The following is a 14,307-nucleotide window of genomic DNA, read 5'->3' on the forward strand; positions in this document are numbered from 1 at the left end:
AATCCTGGCTACATCCAGTGTGACATCTCCCATTTCTGTCTCATGTGTGTGTTTGCTTTGCCAGCACAAATAATCAGTAGTACCACCAAACTGCCCACCCCTCATGCAGACAGCCCCCAAGGTTGAACTTCAGATTGCTTATTTCTTGCCCCACAACAATCCTCTTCTCCCTGCTTAGCAAACAGTGGCAGCCTGTGGTCCTCTTTTACAGCTGGAAACTTTTCCTCTCCACTGTAAAATTTCTGAGCCTTTGATTTTTTAGCTAAAGTTCCAGTGTTGTTTTGGATCTGGGGTTCTCAGAGCCACACATTCCGGAGCTCCTGGGCAATACAACTAAAAGCAATACATCAAGAGAGGAGAGGAGAGCAACAGCAGGGAGATGATGTGCCCAGGGACACTTATCTGACTTAGGCAGTTTCTGCTCTGGTGAGCATTGCAGGGATGGGAGGTTGTCTCAGCCCCAAGCTCCTTGAAGGAGGAAACGATGGAATTGTTAAATCAAGACGATGCCCCTCCTCCTTTTCGTTGGGGCAGAGTCTCCTGGCTTTGAATGAAAACGTGGGAGTTGAGGCTGTAAAAGGATGAGGAGGCATCCTCCTTAGCAGGGTTAGCAAAGGTGGAGGGAAGAGTGAACTTGGGAGCAAGGATTCCATTGCCAAGCTCTGCCTCTGGGGCTGTGACTCTCAGACTGTTCTAATTTCTAGGACTAGATATTGAAAAAGCACCTATTTAAGAGCTTCCATCGGCCTCTTAACAGCCCCTGTAGCTATGGAAGCCACAGCCTTCTATTTGCAAGATCTGAGCAAGGCTGTCAAAGACAGGACATTTTGGAGGACTTTCATTTATAGGGTCGCCATGAGTCAGAAGCGACTTGACGGCACTTAACACACACACACAGCTATGGAAGCAGATACAAGGGGAAAGTCTGCCCATTCAGATCCATGGGGGGAATCGGCCACTAAAAACCTGCTTGGAAAAGAGAAGTGGAATTGAATAAATTAAATATTTATTCAAGGAGTAGGAGAAGAGGTGGGGGAGGGAGCTTTCTTGAACTGGGGATTTTCCACGGCCCTTTTAGAATGTCCTGAGTGCCGGGTCTGCAAGGAGGGGAGGGAGCAAACCAGAATGGGGCCCGAACCCTCTTCTTTGCCTAGGCCAAACCCATTTAGCAAGCGTGTACTGCATGCTGAATCACGGCAGATTAAGACAAGCTGCTCCAAGAAAGGTTCCTTTGTTAATGCTTAGAAAGGACTTTCAGAGAGGAATTTAAGAACTAAAGAGGATGAGGAGGCCAGGCAGGGAGATGTAACGGGCTTGGAGCCAGCAATACAATCCTATGAATCTTCCACCGCCCCAGACCAACGCTACCACCAGCGTGGAAAGAGGAAGTTGAGAGTTGGTACTTGCTTGTATTCTCAGTCTCCCTAAAAAGGGATAAGCAGTTGAGAAAGCCAACACACACACCCTGGCCCACTAATAAAGGCAAAACAGTGTTTCAACCAGGTGTTTTATTCTGTTCTGTAATTTTACAATACAGATCAAGACAAACTGGTCCAAAAGAGGCATGACCCCCTTCTCTCCCATCACTGTGTTCTTTCCTCCAAACCCTGTGCCAGTCTGGCTTCAGTTCACCAGATACCATTTACACTGGCTCAGCAGGAGCACAGGCAAAAGCCCAAGCTATGGAATCTCAGTCCAGCAACCCCCCTCGCAGCAGATGGGGAAAGATCTCATTCGCTGCTGCAGAAAGGCAGCCAGGGAAATTTAAATAAGGAGCTTGCCATTCCGCTGCCCCCCCCCAAAGCTGGCAACGGTGGCATGAAAGAAGCTGCATCTCTTGTGCTGTTAGGGGTAGGAACCCAAGCGGTGCAGGCGGCAAAAGGACCAAGAGGGACGCTGTCACTTCAGGAGGTGGAGGGCTGCAGCTGCCCTTTGTGAACATACTCCAGGGCTGTGGCAATGGTCCGCATGTCCATCTCAATGCTACGCGCCCAGTTTTCCACGTCGCCAATCTCCTGCACAGAGCAAAGAAGTCATGAACAACATTATGCCCTTTAATGCCTCAAATTTTGAACGTATGCATGCAAATTTCATTTCCATCCCCCCTTAGTTGGAACTGAACATCTTCTAGTGTCCAATCTCTTTTGTCTCACCTGAAATTCTGAGCTGAAATAGCACCCAGAAAATAAGCACAATGATTTAGCCAAATAAACTATTCCCCCTCCCAGTCTTCCCTTGCTACCCCTTATAAATACAACCTAAGGTGACACCACGTGTCTTTTTTCAAACCTCTAGTAAAGAGCCTCCTTTTCGATGAAGGCTTTGTCTTAACTTCACCCACGGCCAAAAAAAAAAGCCCAAGCAGACATGCCACACCTGCTCACTATTACCTCTTTTCATTTTATTCTTTCCTCCACTGTCGAGATTTACATTGCATGCCTGCAGGAGTAAGGGATCTGTCTCCTTTGCTTAAATCACAGTGCCACTGACTCATATTATATTATGAAAATGAATGCCACTTCATACGCAACTTTCAGTTGCTGGAGACTGTATTTTAGGAGGTCAGACTCTTACACCCAAGGTACAGGAAAAGGAACAACATATACTGGCCTGTATCTAACTATCTTGCAGAGAACACAGTATTCTCTTGCATTCCTCTCTGTTCCTGCAGCCCATTCTGACCCCCCCCCCCACTCAGAAAGGGATGAGGATGGGACCCATGCAGAGGAATACCTGGGTGGCTGAGGAGGCTAAAGTGAGGAGGGACAAGGGGTGAACTGTATTTTTATTTATTCCCCACCTTTCTCCCCAATGGGGACCCCCCAAAGCAGCTTATGTTGTTCTCCTCTTCTATTTTGCCCCTCATCTCTTTTCTAAAAGCACAACTCCACTGAAGGGGTGATTTCATGCTCTTGTCCTTTATCACTCCAATTCCCTGACTGAGACAACCACAAGGTTCAGAAGAGGTTGCAGGAATGGAGAGGAATGTGGGAAAATCTTGCATGACTGCTGAGCGCATATGATTAGATCAAAGCCACTGGCTGCTCCTTCCAGTGGCTGGCATGATGAAATTCGTTATGCTGCTACTTCCTTATTTCAAGACGTGCTTCTTAAATTACTAGGGTGGAAAAAGATACACATGCACAACACAATATACAAGGCTCAATCAGGGGAGCTGGAAACCACTGAGCATGTATTTTTTAGATGTCCCCTCTTCGAGTCAGCCTGCTTCAATATTATTGACCCTTTGATTAGGGAAATGGGCACTGGTGAGGAGGGTGAATGGACCAAAAGGTTTCTGCTGGGAGACAGCTCACCAATCACCACCCAGGCCGCAAAATATTGTGCAGAAGCAATGAAGCTACGTTGCCTTAATGTACTTCCTTAATCTGTGGAAATGTAAAATTGAGTGATTCCTAATTTTGTTGGCCTTGGTTGTAAACATCTACTCTGTATGGTCAGTTTCTGTTTTACCTGTTTTATCTGGCATACTAGCCGCAAATAAAATTTATTTATTTACAAGGCTCAACACAGCAAATACAGTAAGGCCATTTATGCATGGCTGTTTCCTCGCGGTCACCCTGCCGACTACTTCGGGGCTTTTATTTGATTATGCTTGCATTTTTTGACCATCAGAGGTTGCCTCGCTCTCCCCGTGCATTTTCTGGATACTGGCTAAACACAAATCCAGAAAATGCGGGCAAAATATGCAAAAATGCGCAGGGACAGCGAAGTGACATCTAACGGTCGGAAAATGTAAGCATAATCAAAGAAAAGCCCCGATGTAGTTGGTGGGGTGACCGCGAGGAAACAGCCATGCATAAACGGCCTAAGACTGATCTCTCTTGTATCTCTTCCAGAATGAATAGCTTAAGTGGAACTTGTCCAGTAGGTGGGGCTCTCCAACTGTGCAATGCCAGGGCTGCCTATAGCTGGTACAAGCAAGAACTGCATTGACACAATCAGAACCACAATAGAGAGCCTCCGGGTCAAAGCCTCTTGTTTTTCCCTGGTTACTCAACCACTCCCTTGCCACAACGTCCATGACCCAACAATTCCAGCCAGGACTTTCTTTTCTCAGCTCAACGATTCCCTTCCCTCTGCACTCTGCATCTATGGTGGCCCTTGGCTGCTGCTTCTTCCACTCCCTCCCAGGACCAGCTCCTCAACAGAGGAAAGAGCAAGCCAAACACACACACACACACAATGTTTACGCTGAGTGGTATTTGGGCAACAGGGCATACACAGCCAGACAGAGGAGGAGGCAGCAGACTGGCTTCTCAGTGGGAATTGGAGAAGTAATTGGCATTGCCAGGTGGTGCCAGATTGAGACAGTGGATGTGTGTGCCTGTTTCGCATGGGCTACTGCCAGGGAGGCAGCTGGATGGGGAGGAGGCCTTGGAATAGGAAAGTGCGCTCTCCATTCCAAGCACTGAAGAGGGAACTCGTCTGGCGCCTGCTGCTTCAGTCCTTCTCCTGTCCCAGTTTCACCCAGCTAGGCCAGGACAATGGAAACCCTGCCAGCGACAGACAACTTGCAAAAAGTCTCCAAAAACTGTAGAAGCAACCTATGCCATCATACTGTGACGAGGGGAATGCTCTCTTCAGAGGGAAGAGTACTAAGCCCTTTCTCCTCCATGTTGCTTTCCCCCAGAACCTCCCCCAAGCTGTGGGAGTCCAGACTTGTGTTTGTGAGATAAAACTGGCTGCAGTTGGGGGTTTGAAACTGAATGGGGGAAACTGATACCCCCTTCTCTCCCAGTGCAAGCCACTCCCTCTCAAGACCACACTGCTAGGAAGAAGGGGCTTCATTAGACACACCGACAGTGCAATGACCAGTCTGCCCTGCAGTAAAAGAGAAACCATCTCTGTTTTCGTGGCTAGAGAATGCTTCTCCAGCCCCCAACATGGCAGACCAGCAGAGCCTCTGCTTTTAAGACTGATGACACAATTCAATGCAGTCTCTTCCACAGAATCTCCCTTCGCTACATTTGGCCCACTCACCCTCCAGAAAGTCAGAATACACACCGTCTTTCATTTAGTACCAATTCCAGGTTTGGGGCGGGGGGGGGGGGTCAGGCAAAGAGTGCGCAGGGGGTTCCTATGCCCATTACCAACCCCCTGCCTTCCCACATGCCTGCATGCCCCCCAACTGCCTGTGCATCCTTCCCCTGCCCACTCAAAAACTCACCCACTGCCTGAGGTGACCACTGACAGCACCTGCCTGCGAGCTCTTTCCCCAGTGGTGCTGGGGAGTGGGTGCAGCTGAGACTGCCAACCACCAGGAGTGATGCTGTTGTGTGTACCACCCACATACCCTTCCCCAGGAGTGCTAGGCAGCATATGGAGCCAGGAGTGTGGGTGAAAAAAGCACATGCAGGCTAGGTAAGGGCATGAGTGCGGGCATCAGAGGAGATGCATGGGTGGGGAGTCAGCAGCAGTGGGCTCCACCAGAGGTCCTGAGCCCTGGCAGCTGCCCCACCTCAAGGTATGCTGACGCCAGCCCCACTTTTGCTCACGCGGAGGCAGCTGTTTCTCAGCTGTTTCTCTTGTGTGTATAGAAATACCATTGTGCTGCATACGCCTATGTCTCCACCCATTCCTTAAACATCCTTTCTTTTTTTAAAAAAAAGTGGGGCTCAAGCCTACCTCTGGATCATGAAGGCCAAACTGTAGTTACTCCGTAATGAGAGAAAAGCACACTGCACATGATCAGCGTGGTGTAATGGTTGACAGCGGCGGACTCTAATCTGGTGAACCGGGTTGGTTTCCCCACACCTACACATGAAGCCAGCTGGGTGACCTTGGGCTGGTCACAGTTCTCTCCAAACTCTCTCAACCCCACCTACCTCACAGGGTGTCTGTTGTGGGGTGGGGAAGGCGATTGTAAGCTGGTTTGACACTCCTTAAAGGCAGAGAAAATAGGGATACACAAACCAACTCTTTTTCTTCTTCTTCAGGCTCATTTATTATGGTTTCAGAGAAGAGTCCTGGCACACACTAAGCCACAGCTATACCCACCTTCCTCTAAGCCCTTGAAGCCTTGTCTAGTTGTCTTCGGAAACCCACATGGGGACCCCCTCCCCTGCAATCCACTGAGTCCAACCATGCCCTTTTAAGGGCTGACCTTGAGGCTGCTGGGTCTTTCATTCATGCAGGAATCCGACTGACCTTCAGAGCTTGGTTGAAGTTCTCCACCATGCTGATCCACTGGCCTGTTTGCTTGGCAAATTGAGCAGCCTGGATCTGCAATGTCTTCACCTCGTGGTCAAGCTTCCTCTGGTTCACATAGGCCTGTGCAACCCTAGCAGAGGAGGAAGAGGTTCAGCAACAAATCAAGGCAAGCAGGGGAGGAATGGAAGGCATTTCCTTCATTGAACACTTATCGCTATATTTTCTGCTCAGCCCTTCTGCATACTGAATGGTTTCCCAGTTCAGGGCAGGCTAACCCCAGGGGCAGAGGCAGGCGCTGGGAGTCTGCAGCTGGGTAAGTTCCCAAGCTGCAGTGGATTTAATGGCTCGGCAACATCTGGGAACCATTAGGCAGCACTGGGAACATCTGGAACTCATCTTCCTGAACCAATGGGCAGGTGATGGGATGGACAAGACGAGTGTGTGATTTTCCTCACCACGGAAGAAAATACCCCCAAATAGGCGGAAATTGGTGGGGGGGCTTGTCAGTCCCCCCCCCCCCCCCAGTATGAAATACAGCCAAAGACAATATCCGGACAGTTACAATAGTTCCAAGACTGGCTGCTGCGCTGGTCCCACTTGAAGACAGATGTGCTCTGAAGTAGATCAAAGGATACCTTTCACTAGGTCAACTGCACTTTCAAGGTAACAAGCTTCCATGTTACACAAAGCTCTGTTTAGGAAACAAGGAAGGTTTTCCTGCCTGAAAAATATTTCTGTGCAACTCCAAAGCTTGGCACTCAACCTTCTCACCATGAGGTGATACTTGAACAATTTTGTACTCTGCAAATTGGTGCAGGAATATCCTATTCCATTTCACTGAGCTACCTTCACAGGGATACCGGGACACGTGCTGTAAAAGAAAGTGTGATGGGCAGGGTAACAGCAAAAAACCCAGAATGCTGGTGCCCTGACTCAAAGTAAGCTCTCCTCTCCTGATCTATGTGGCTAAAAATTGCTTTCTTGCAGTAACTAGGCATAGAAGCCAGGCGTCCAAAGGAAACAGGTGGTCATCTTTGCCACAAACCCTTAGCATACCACACAGAACCCCCACATACCACCTCTCTCTAAAGATCAGGATACAACAGCAAATTGCTCTAGCCTGCATATGTCTAGCTAGATGGCAACAAGAGCTTTAGTTTTTCATTCTGCTCTGCCTTCCAGTTTCTCAGAAGTGGCAGTCCGTAGGATTGTCCAGTCAAAGCAGAATCAGACACCACCCACCCACTCCTGGAAGTCATGCAGTTGGAATCCAAATAACTTTCCCAGGGCGTCAAAATACAGCAGATGTTCAGGAATACTGAGGCAAATTCCTGCTTTAAAACAGCAGGTGGGAAACAGGTGAACAAGAGGCACGCTCCCAGCAAAGGAATTATAACATCTGAACATTTACTTCAGACTTGTTCACATCGTATTTGTCCGTACAAGACCTCCTGTCCCACCCCCTCTCATCTATATCACGAGAAAACAACTTGAGGAAGGAACTAACCAAGGCCTAGCAAGCCATCTCTCCCATCATACTAAACAACCACAGAGAACCGTTCGGGATGCTTAAAAGCCCTGGGGAAATGCAGGCAAAAGCAACTTCCTCCCATCTCATCAGCTAATCACAGAAACAAAACAACAGCAGAGACCGGACAAGCCTTATCAAGGCCAGGAGTCACGCTATAAGAACCCAGAACCCAGTTATTTATAATTTAGAATATGAATATAGTATAAAAGCAGAAGGAGCCCCGTGGCGCAGAGGGTTAAGCTGAAGTACTGCAGTCAAAAGCTCTGCTCACGACCTGAGTTCGATCCCGACGGACGTTGGTTCCAGGTAGCCAGCTCAAGGTTGACTCAGCCTTCCATCCTTCCGAGGTCAGTGAAATGAGTACCCAGCTTGCTGGGGATAAAGGGAAGATGACTGGGGAAGGCACTGGCAAACCACCCCGCAAACAAAGTCTGCCTTGGAAACGTCGGGATGTGACGTCACCCCATGGGTCAGGAATGACTCAGTGCTTGCACAGGGGACCTTTACCTTTATAAAAGCAGAAGGGTGGGATAAAGGGGGGCAGTTCCGCTGCTCGACCAGAGCATTAGTGGATTGGACTCCGTGCCTGCCTTTTAAAGCTACTGTTTATTATAACAGGGGAGCAGAAATTCGCCAGTTACATGGGCTGCAAGAAGTTCAGCTCACCAAAACTGGGAAAGAATTCCCTTCACAATCCCATGTTTGACCATACTAATGCCGGGAGTTCTTGCCTTGGGACATTTTGCTGTCATCATTATATTATTCCTGGCAGACCAGCAGCTTAGCCAGGAAATAATAATTTGTACTAATACTGAGTTCAAACCCATTAAACTCTTTACAGTGATTTTTAAAATGCACTACTTAAAATAAATAAGCTGCCTGCTTTGTACATTTTGGCTCACTCTTCCAAGTATTCTGACATAAAACATGAGGGCTAGTAACCTAAAACTACAGTTCTCACAGCTGTATCAGGCCCTCTCAGGCTAAAGCAAATTGCTTTCCTTGGCAATGTACAACCTGGGCTAAGACAAGTAATCGAAGGAACAGCAAGCACAGGATATCTATATCCTAGTTATTCAATAGTAGTAGCTAAAGGCAACTTAACAATATGCACAAGGCCCTTTCACTAAGATACGCGAGGCAATTTTTTCCTTTTCAGATTTTCACAGTGACCACCATTAATAGCAGAGCCCCAAACAAAGACACCCTGAATAATATAGAACGTATGCCCATCCTATAGATTATGCGTACTGCTTTAACACCCTTCACATAGTGAGTGTGACACACAATAATTTGTAACAGAACCATACCCAAAGCCTGAGCTTTTGTTGTGTTTCTACATAGCCAAAGAGTAAACCTGTTTTTAAAACTGGTGTGTGCCACTGGCTATGGGAACTGTAGGCAGTGAAAGGTTGCATGGCTGTATTAGAGACTCCTTACAAAGGTGCATAAGGATCTCTTTAGGTTGCAGCCAGCTGTGATTAAAGCAGTATGTTGCATGAGGGGAGAAAAATGAGGATGGGCACATGACAGCATAAACCCCAAGCTACCCAGTTTGGGCCTGACCTGGATAGCTCCAGGCTAGCCTAATCGCATCAGATCTCAGAAGCTACGCAGGGACGGCCCTGGCTAATATTTGGATGGGAGACCTCCAAAATACTAGGGTTGTGACATGGAGGCAGGCAATGGCAAACCACCTCTGAACACATCTTGCCTTGAAAACCCCACCAGGGGTCGCCATAAGTCAGCTGTGCCTTGACGGCAACCCCCCCCCCCACACACACACAGTTTTGGACAGTGGAAATGTGCAGGTGGATCACTGCCCCACCCCTCATGCAATATTCCAAGGGCACAGCTTCATTTCAGCAATAGATTCAAAACTGAAGTCCGGATATACTTGCACTGGGGTAGTACTCACAATGTTGTCGTGTAACTAGTATGCCTGGCCAACTAGGTGCTGAAAGCAAGGAGTTCTGAAGACCCCATTTGACTTCCAGATCGATTGCTGAGTATTTCTACTCTATTAGCGACTCAGTCATTGGGAGGGAGGAGAAAAAAAGAGCATTGTTTTTATATCCTACTGCTACGAGTGGAGGCATTTCCTATTTTGGTCCTGGAAATCCTTGCCTCAATAGGAGCAAGTTACAGAACTCTCCAGTGATGAATTCCGCTGGCTATTTACAGACTGCAGACAAGGAAAGCCATATAATCGAGAGGAAGCTTCCAATGCCCACTCCTCAGGGCACCTAAATTTGCCCCATGGATTCCAGATCCAAGGCCAAAACGAGATCAATAAAAAGAACATAACTTAGCATTTATACAGCACAGTAGAATTTTCAAAGCACGTCACATGTGCTCTTTCAGTAATTCTTATTATAGCTCTCTAAAGTAAGGCAGTATTATTATTTCTATATTGCAAGTGGGGACTAAGGCCAAGAGACTTAAAAGGGGGAGGGGGCCTTCCTGGGTCATATAACTTGGGCTCTTAGCCGCTCCACACCACCAGTTGTCAGTTCCTGTCCCTTGCTAAGAAACAGCTTAGCAGCCTAAAGGCAGAAAGCTACTTACACCCAGGGAGAGTAACATCTATACATGAGATTAGCAACAAATCTTGTTTGTTGCTCCCCAACGCTCAACACCACTTACCCTACATTCAAGTGGTCCACTAGGGCTTCTGTTAAGCAAGTGGCTGCAGCAATAGCCTCTCGACGCCGCCGATCTACAGGGGGAAACAGAAGCCCTTTCCCATCAGCATTACTTTGGAAGGTCAATATATTTGTGTGTGGGGAGAAGCATAAGCAATGTATTTTCACGAGAACTCTTGCCACGTTTGATCTATTCATTTTACTTTTCTCCTTCACATATGCATATGATTCCTCTTCTCCAAATGCCAGCTTGGTATTGTTTAATTTTTTACTTTTACTGAATAATTATTGAGACAATTGCTCTTGTGCACCTGTACAACCCAACAAAATTCAATGCAATTTGTTGGAAATTTGGAGTGGGGTTTTGTTTGCCTTGCATTCTGAACCACAGGGCTTTTCTAAAAAGCATCCACGTGACATCATGCTTTAATCATCCTCTTTCCAAGTTTTGCTTGTCCTCAAATATGCTTTTCCCCAAACCCACTTTATTCTGATCTGGGAAAATGCAGTCCAAACATTTTTAGTGGACTGGAAGAAATGGTGCATAGAATAGTGCACATTTTCCTGCTGCCAAAGTCTCGCCCACATTGGTGCCATGTCCCCCCCCCAAAACCACCCCCCCCAAAAAAAAATTCCTGATCCAGTAGAGGCAGAGATAGAGTTTAACATGGTAATTGCTATTACTCTGTATGGTCTATTACCACTTATCGATTTTTATGTTAAATGTTAGTATCTCGGAATTTCCAGTTTTTCACTTAAACTAAATGACATCTCCAGCCATTTTGATGCAGCGATAAAATGGGAAAGGTGTGGAAAGCTTTTGGCCTAATTCACTAGAAAGGAACAGGGAGGTGAAGCTGCAACATGGCTGCAGGAATACTATTTATATGTTGATATTGCACTGTAGGACATGTGCATAGAGTTGTAATAGCAGTTGTGACAACCACAATCCCAAAAGCCAAAGCAGAATCACAGCAGAGGAGGACAGAGGAAAGCACATATAAAACTCCTGGTATGGAAGCTCTGTTGCCTGAGCATGCATTCAGAGAAGTGTTTGAAAACAACACAAAGAACCCTCACAGTGTTTAATCAGCTCAAGGCAGAATCAGGAAGGAGCCAGGCCTTCTGGATAGCAAAAGGAGCCTAATGTGAATAGGTGCACAAAGTTTCTTGCCCCACTCCATAATATTTTGAATTTCCACTTTGTCAAGCATTTTTTCAATTACTCTTCTAGCATTTATGATCACTACACTGAATACTTCAGTCTACTCCAGGGGTCCCCAATCTTTTTGAGCCTATAGGCACATTTGGAATTCTTAGAGGTGAGTACTGTGTGTGTGTGTGTGTGTGTGTGTGTGTAAAGTGCCATCAAGTCGCAGCCGACTTATGGCGACCCCTTTTTTGGGGGGTTTCAAGGCAAGAGACGAACAGAGGTGGCTTGCCAGTGCCTTCCTCTGCCCAGCAACCCTGGTATTCCTTGGTGGTCTCCCATCCAAATACTAACCAGGACCGACCCTGCTTAGCTTCTGAGATCTGAGGAGATCAGGCTAGCCTGGGCCATCCAGGTCAGGGCTTCCACAAGAGGTGGAGCCAAATCTCAAATGGCTTCTGCAGGAGGCGGAGCCAAATGGAATACATCCCTCCTCACACCTCCTGGGAAGAAGGAAAGCCTGAAGGGAGAGTGGAACCACATGGTCTAAGAAAAGCCCAGATGCTTACCAGTCCTTCTGATCTTCCACCCTTTCATTTGAATGAAGGTAGCCAATAAGGTGCCCTAATTTCTGACAATCTTGGTGGGCACCAAGAGAAATACTGGTGGGCATCATGGTGCCCACACGTACCCCATTGGGGAACCCTGGTCTACTCCCAATTCTGCACAGTAAAAATATGTGTGTGGCTGTATATAAATCAAGAATATTGCAACACCCCTCATTGCAGAAATGGGTTGCCAACTTAGACTAGAGATCAAAACAAGGAACCTAATTAGTACGGGGGGAGGGGAATTAAGCAACGTACTTTTTTTTAAAAGCCAAAACCACACATCCCTGCTGTTGCCTCAAGCGCCTGCAGGTCATATTACAGATGTGGCATTACTGACTTCAAACTATCTGCTCTAGGGTTGCCAACCTCCAGGTACTAGCTGGAGATCTCCTGCTATTACAACTGCTCTCCAGCCAACAGAGATCAGTCCCCCTGGAGAAAAGGGCAGCTTTGGCCATTGGACTCTATGGCACTGAAGCCCCTCCCCAAACCCCGCCCCCCTCAGGCTCCGCCCCAAAAACCTCCCGCCAGTGGCGAAGAGGGACCTGGCAACCCTAATCCGCTCTCTGGCAAGCACAAACCCAGGGATGAGGGGAAAATAGAAAGCACGCTTTTTAAAGAAGGAATGAGTGAAGCGTTTGTCGCCATCCCTGCGCTGCTCAAACAACAAGGCCCGCAAACGTCGCGCCCATCTTTAAATTTTTTTAAACGAATGAGCTACAACAGCAGAGCCGTTGGTTTTTACTGCAGGAGGCAACGGGTAACGGCGCGCTCTCCGCATGGCAGCCCTCCGGCCAATGGCAGCCCCGTGCACAGGCAAGCGACCTTCCTCAGGAGGGGAGGGGAGAGGAGGGCGGTCCTCGCTAACGATACTCGGGGCACAGCCTGCAAAGCCCCGCGCTGCATTCTTTCCCAGAGCGGGCGAAGCTACTCGAGGCCGAGGCTTCGGAACGCGCGCTAGGCCGCTCACCTTGCAGCTCCTTCCTCTCGCTTTGCTTCGCCTGGTGCTCCTTCAGCAGGCGAGAGAGCATGATTGAGGCAAGGCTCGAGGAGGGCCGGGCAGCCGGAAAGGCGGCCTTCTCCTTGTCAGGTGACAGCAGCCGGGCTCACATGACTTGCTAGGCGGCTCTCCCTCCTCCCCCCCCCCGGTAAGAAAATGCAAAGATCCACATAGCTCTGGAATACAGTAACAGTCCCCACACCTCGTGTTTTTCAACAGCTGCAATTCAGGCATATTCTTATCTGATGCATTTAAATTCTCACCGTGGGGATGGGGGAGGAAAGAAAAGGAGGCTTTACATGTTGGGTTTCTGTCTGTCGTGTAGTCTGAATAGTTGTAACTGTACCCTGAAAACAGCACCTTTCTTTTCCCCTGTTCCTAAGAAACAGCTTTGCCATCTGCCACAACGCTGTTACTTGAGTTCTCTCGTGCCTTTTTGACTCTGATGAGTCTTTTTAAAAAATCCCTCGGAACTATTTTGGCAAAGCAGAGTGCAGTAATTATAGGGCCTTACAGTCTAGTTGCATGATCTGCAAAACTCTGTGTAGCAGGTCGTGGCCATTGTAAACTTGCCTCGGCAATGCCTGTTAATTTTCATGTTTTTGTACTGTTTTGTATATTTTTCTAAGGATTATGTATTTTCATGCAAGCAAATAAGATTCCCATTATTGACTCCATGGCTGCCAAGCAGTTTGAATTCCATTGAACGTAAATAAAAACGATGTAAATAAAAACTGAAGGCAGTTTTCTTTTACAGTTTTACTTTTTAATAAGAAGACAGATTGATATTTCTATAAATTGGGAACATTTACAATCTTGTGGAGAAAAGTATTTCAAAACATCTTCCGTTGCCAGTGCTACAGTATTATCATCAATCTGAGCAGCATCTTGAGCATGTAAGTCTTATATGTTGTTTCTTTTGTTCTTAATTTTTACTGTTACTGACTCATGAAGTCAAACGTTACTGGCCAGTCAAGGTGATGCGTCCATGAAGCCTATAGAGCCCACCAAAACATATCAGGGTACCCCCACCACCTATTGCAAATAGGTTGTATAACTCAGGCTGTGATCCTTAGGCTGTGCTGCAGTGGTTTTGGTTTCCATCTGGAATAACATTGTTATGAGTGCAAGAACTTCCACCTATAAAGCGTGACTTTCCTACCTTCCCACAGTAGCCTGATCTACCCCCTGAAATC

General features: G+C 47.4%; 1 protein-coding gene across 1 annotated transcript; it reads right to left on the bottom strand.

The window, feature by feature from the left end:
• Window positions 1-1,822: 1,822 nt before the first annotated feature.
• On the bottom strand, window positions 1,823-13,150 carry BLOC1S1 (biogenesis of lysosomal organelles complex 1 subunit 1). Its single transcript, XM_056864789.1, has 4 exons — window positions 13,082-13,150; window positions 10,352-10,424; window positions 6,172-6,304; window positions 1,823-2,015 (listed from the first exon to the last, which is right to left on the bottom strand). Exons 1-4 carry the CDS (start codon window positions 13,140-13,142, stop codon window positions 1,905-1,907), a joined length of 378 nt encoding a protein of 125 aa, XP_056720767.1. The 5' UTR covers window positions 13,143-13,150; the 3' UTR covers window positions 1,823-1,904.
• Between the last annotated feature and the right edge of the window lie 1,157 nt (window positions 13,151-14,307).

The sequence above is a fragment of the Euleptes europaea genome, chromosome 1, assembly GCF_029931775.1.
Source record: "Euleptes europaea isolate rEulEur1 chromosome 1, rEulEur1.hap1, whole genome shotgun sequence".
Taxonomy (NCBI): Eukaryota; Metazoa; Chordata; class Lepidosauria; order Squamata; family Sphaerodactylidae; genus Euleptes; species Euleptes europaea.

Bases quoted from the DNA above. Each gene is read 5' to 3' on its own strand.
- BLOC1S1 (XM_056864789.1), bottom strand. From the start codon at position 13,142: ATGCTCTCTCGCCTGCTGAAGGAGCACCAGGCGAAGCAAAGCGAGAGG. The intron at 10,425-13,081 runs GTGAGCGGCCTA...TTCCCCCTGTAG, and splicing joins CGAGAGGAAGGAGCTGCAAG to ATCGGCGGCGTCGAGAGGCT. The intron at 2,016-6,171 runs GTCAGTCGGATT...TGCTCTGTGCAG, and splicing joins ACTTCAACCAAGCTCTGAAG to GAGATTGGCGACGTGGAAAA.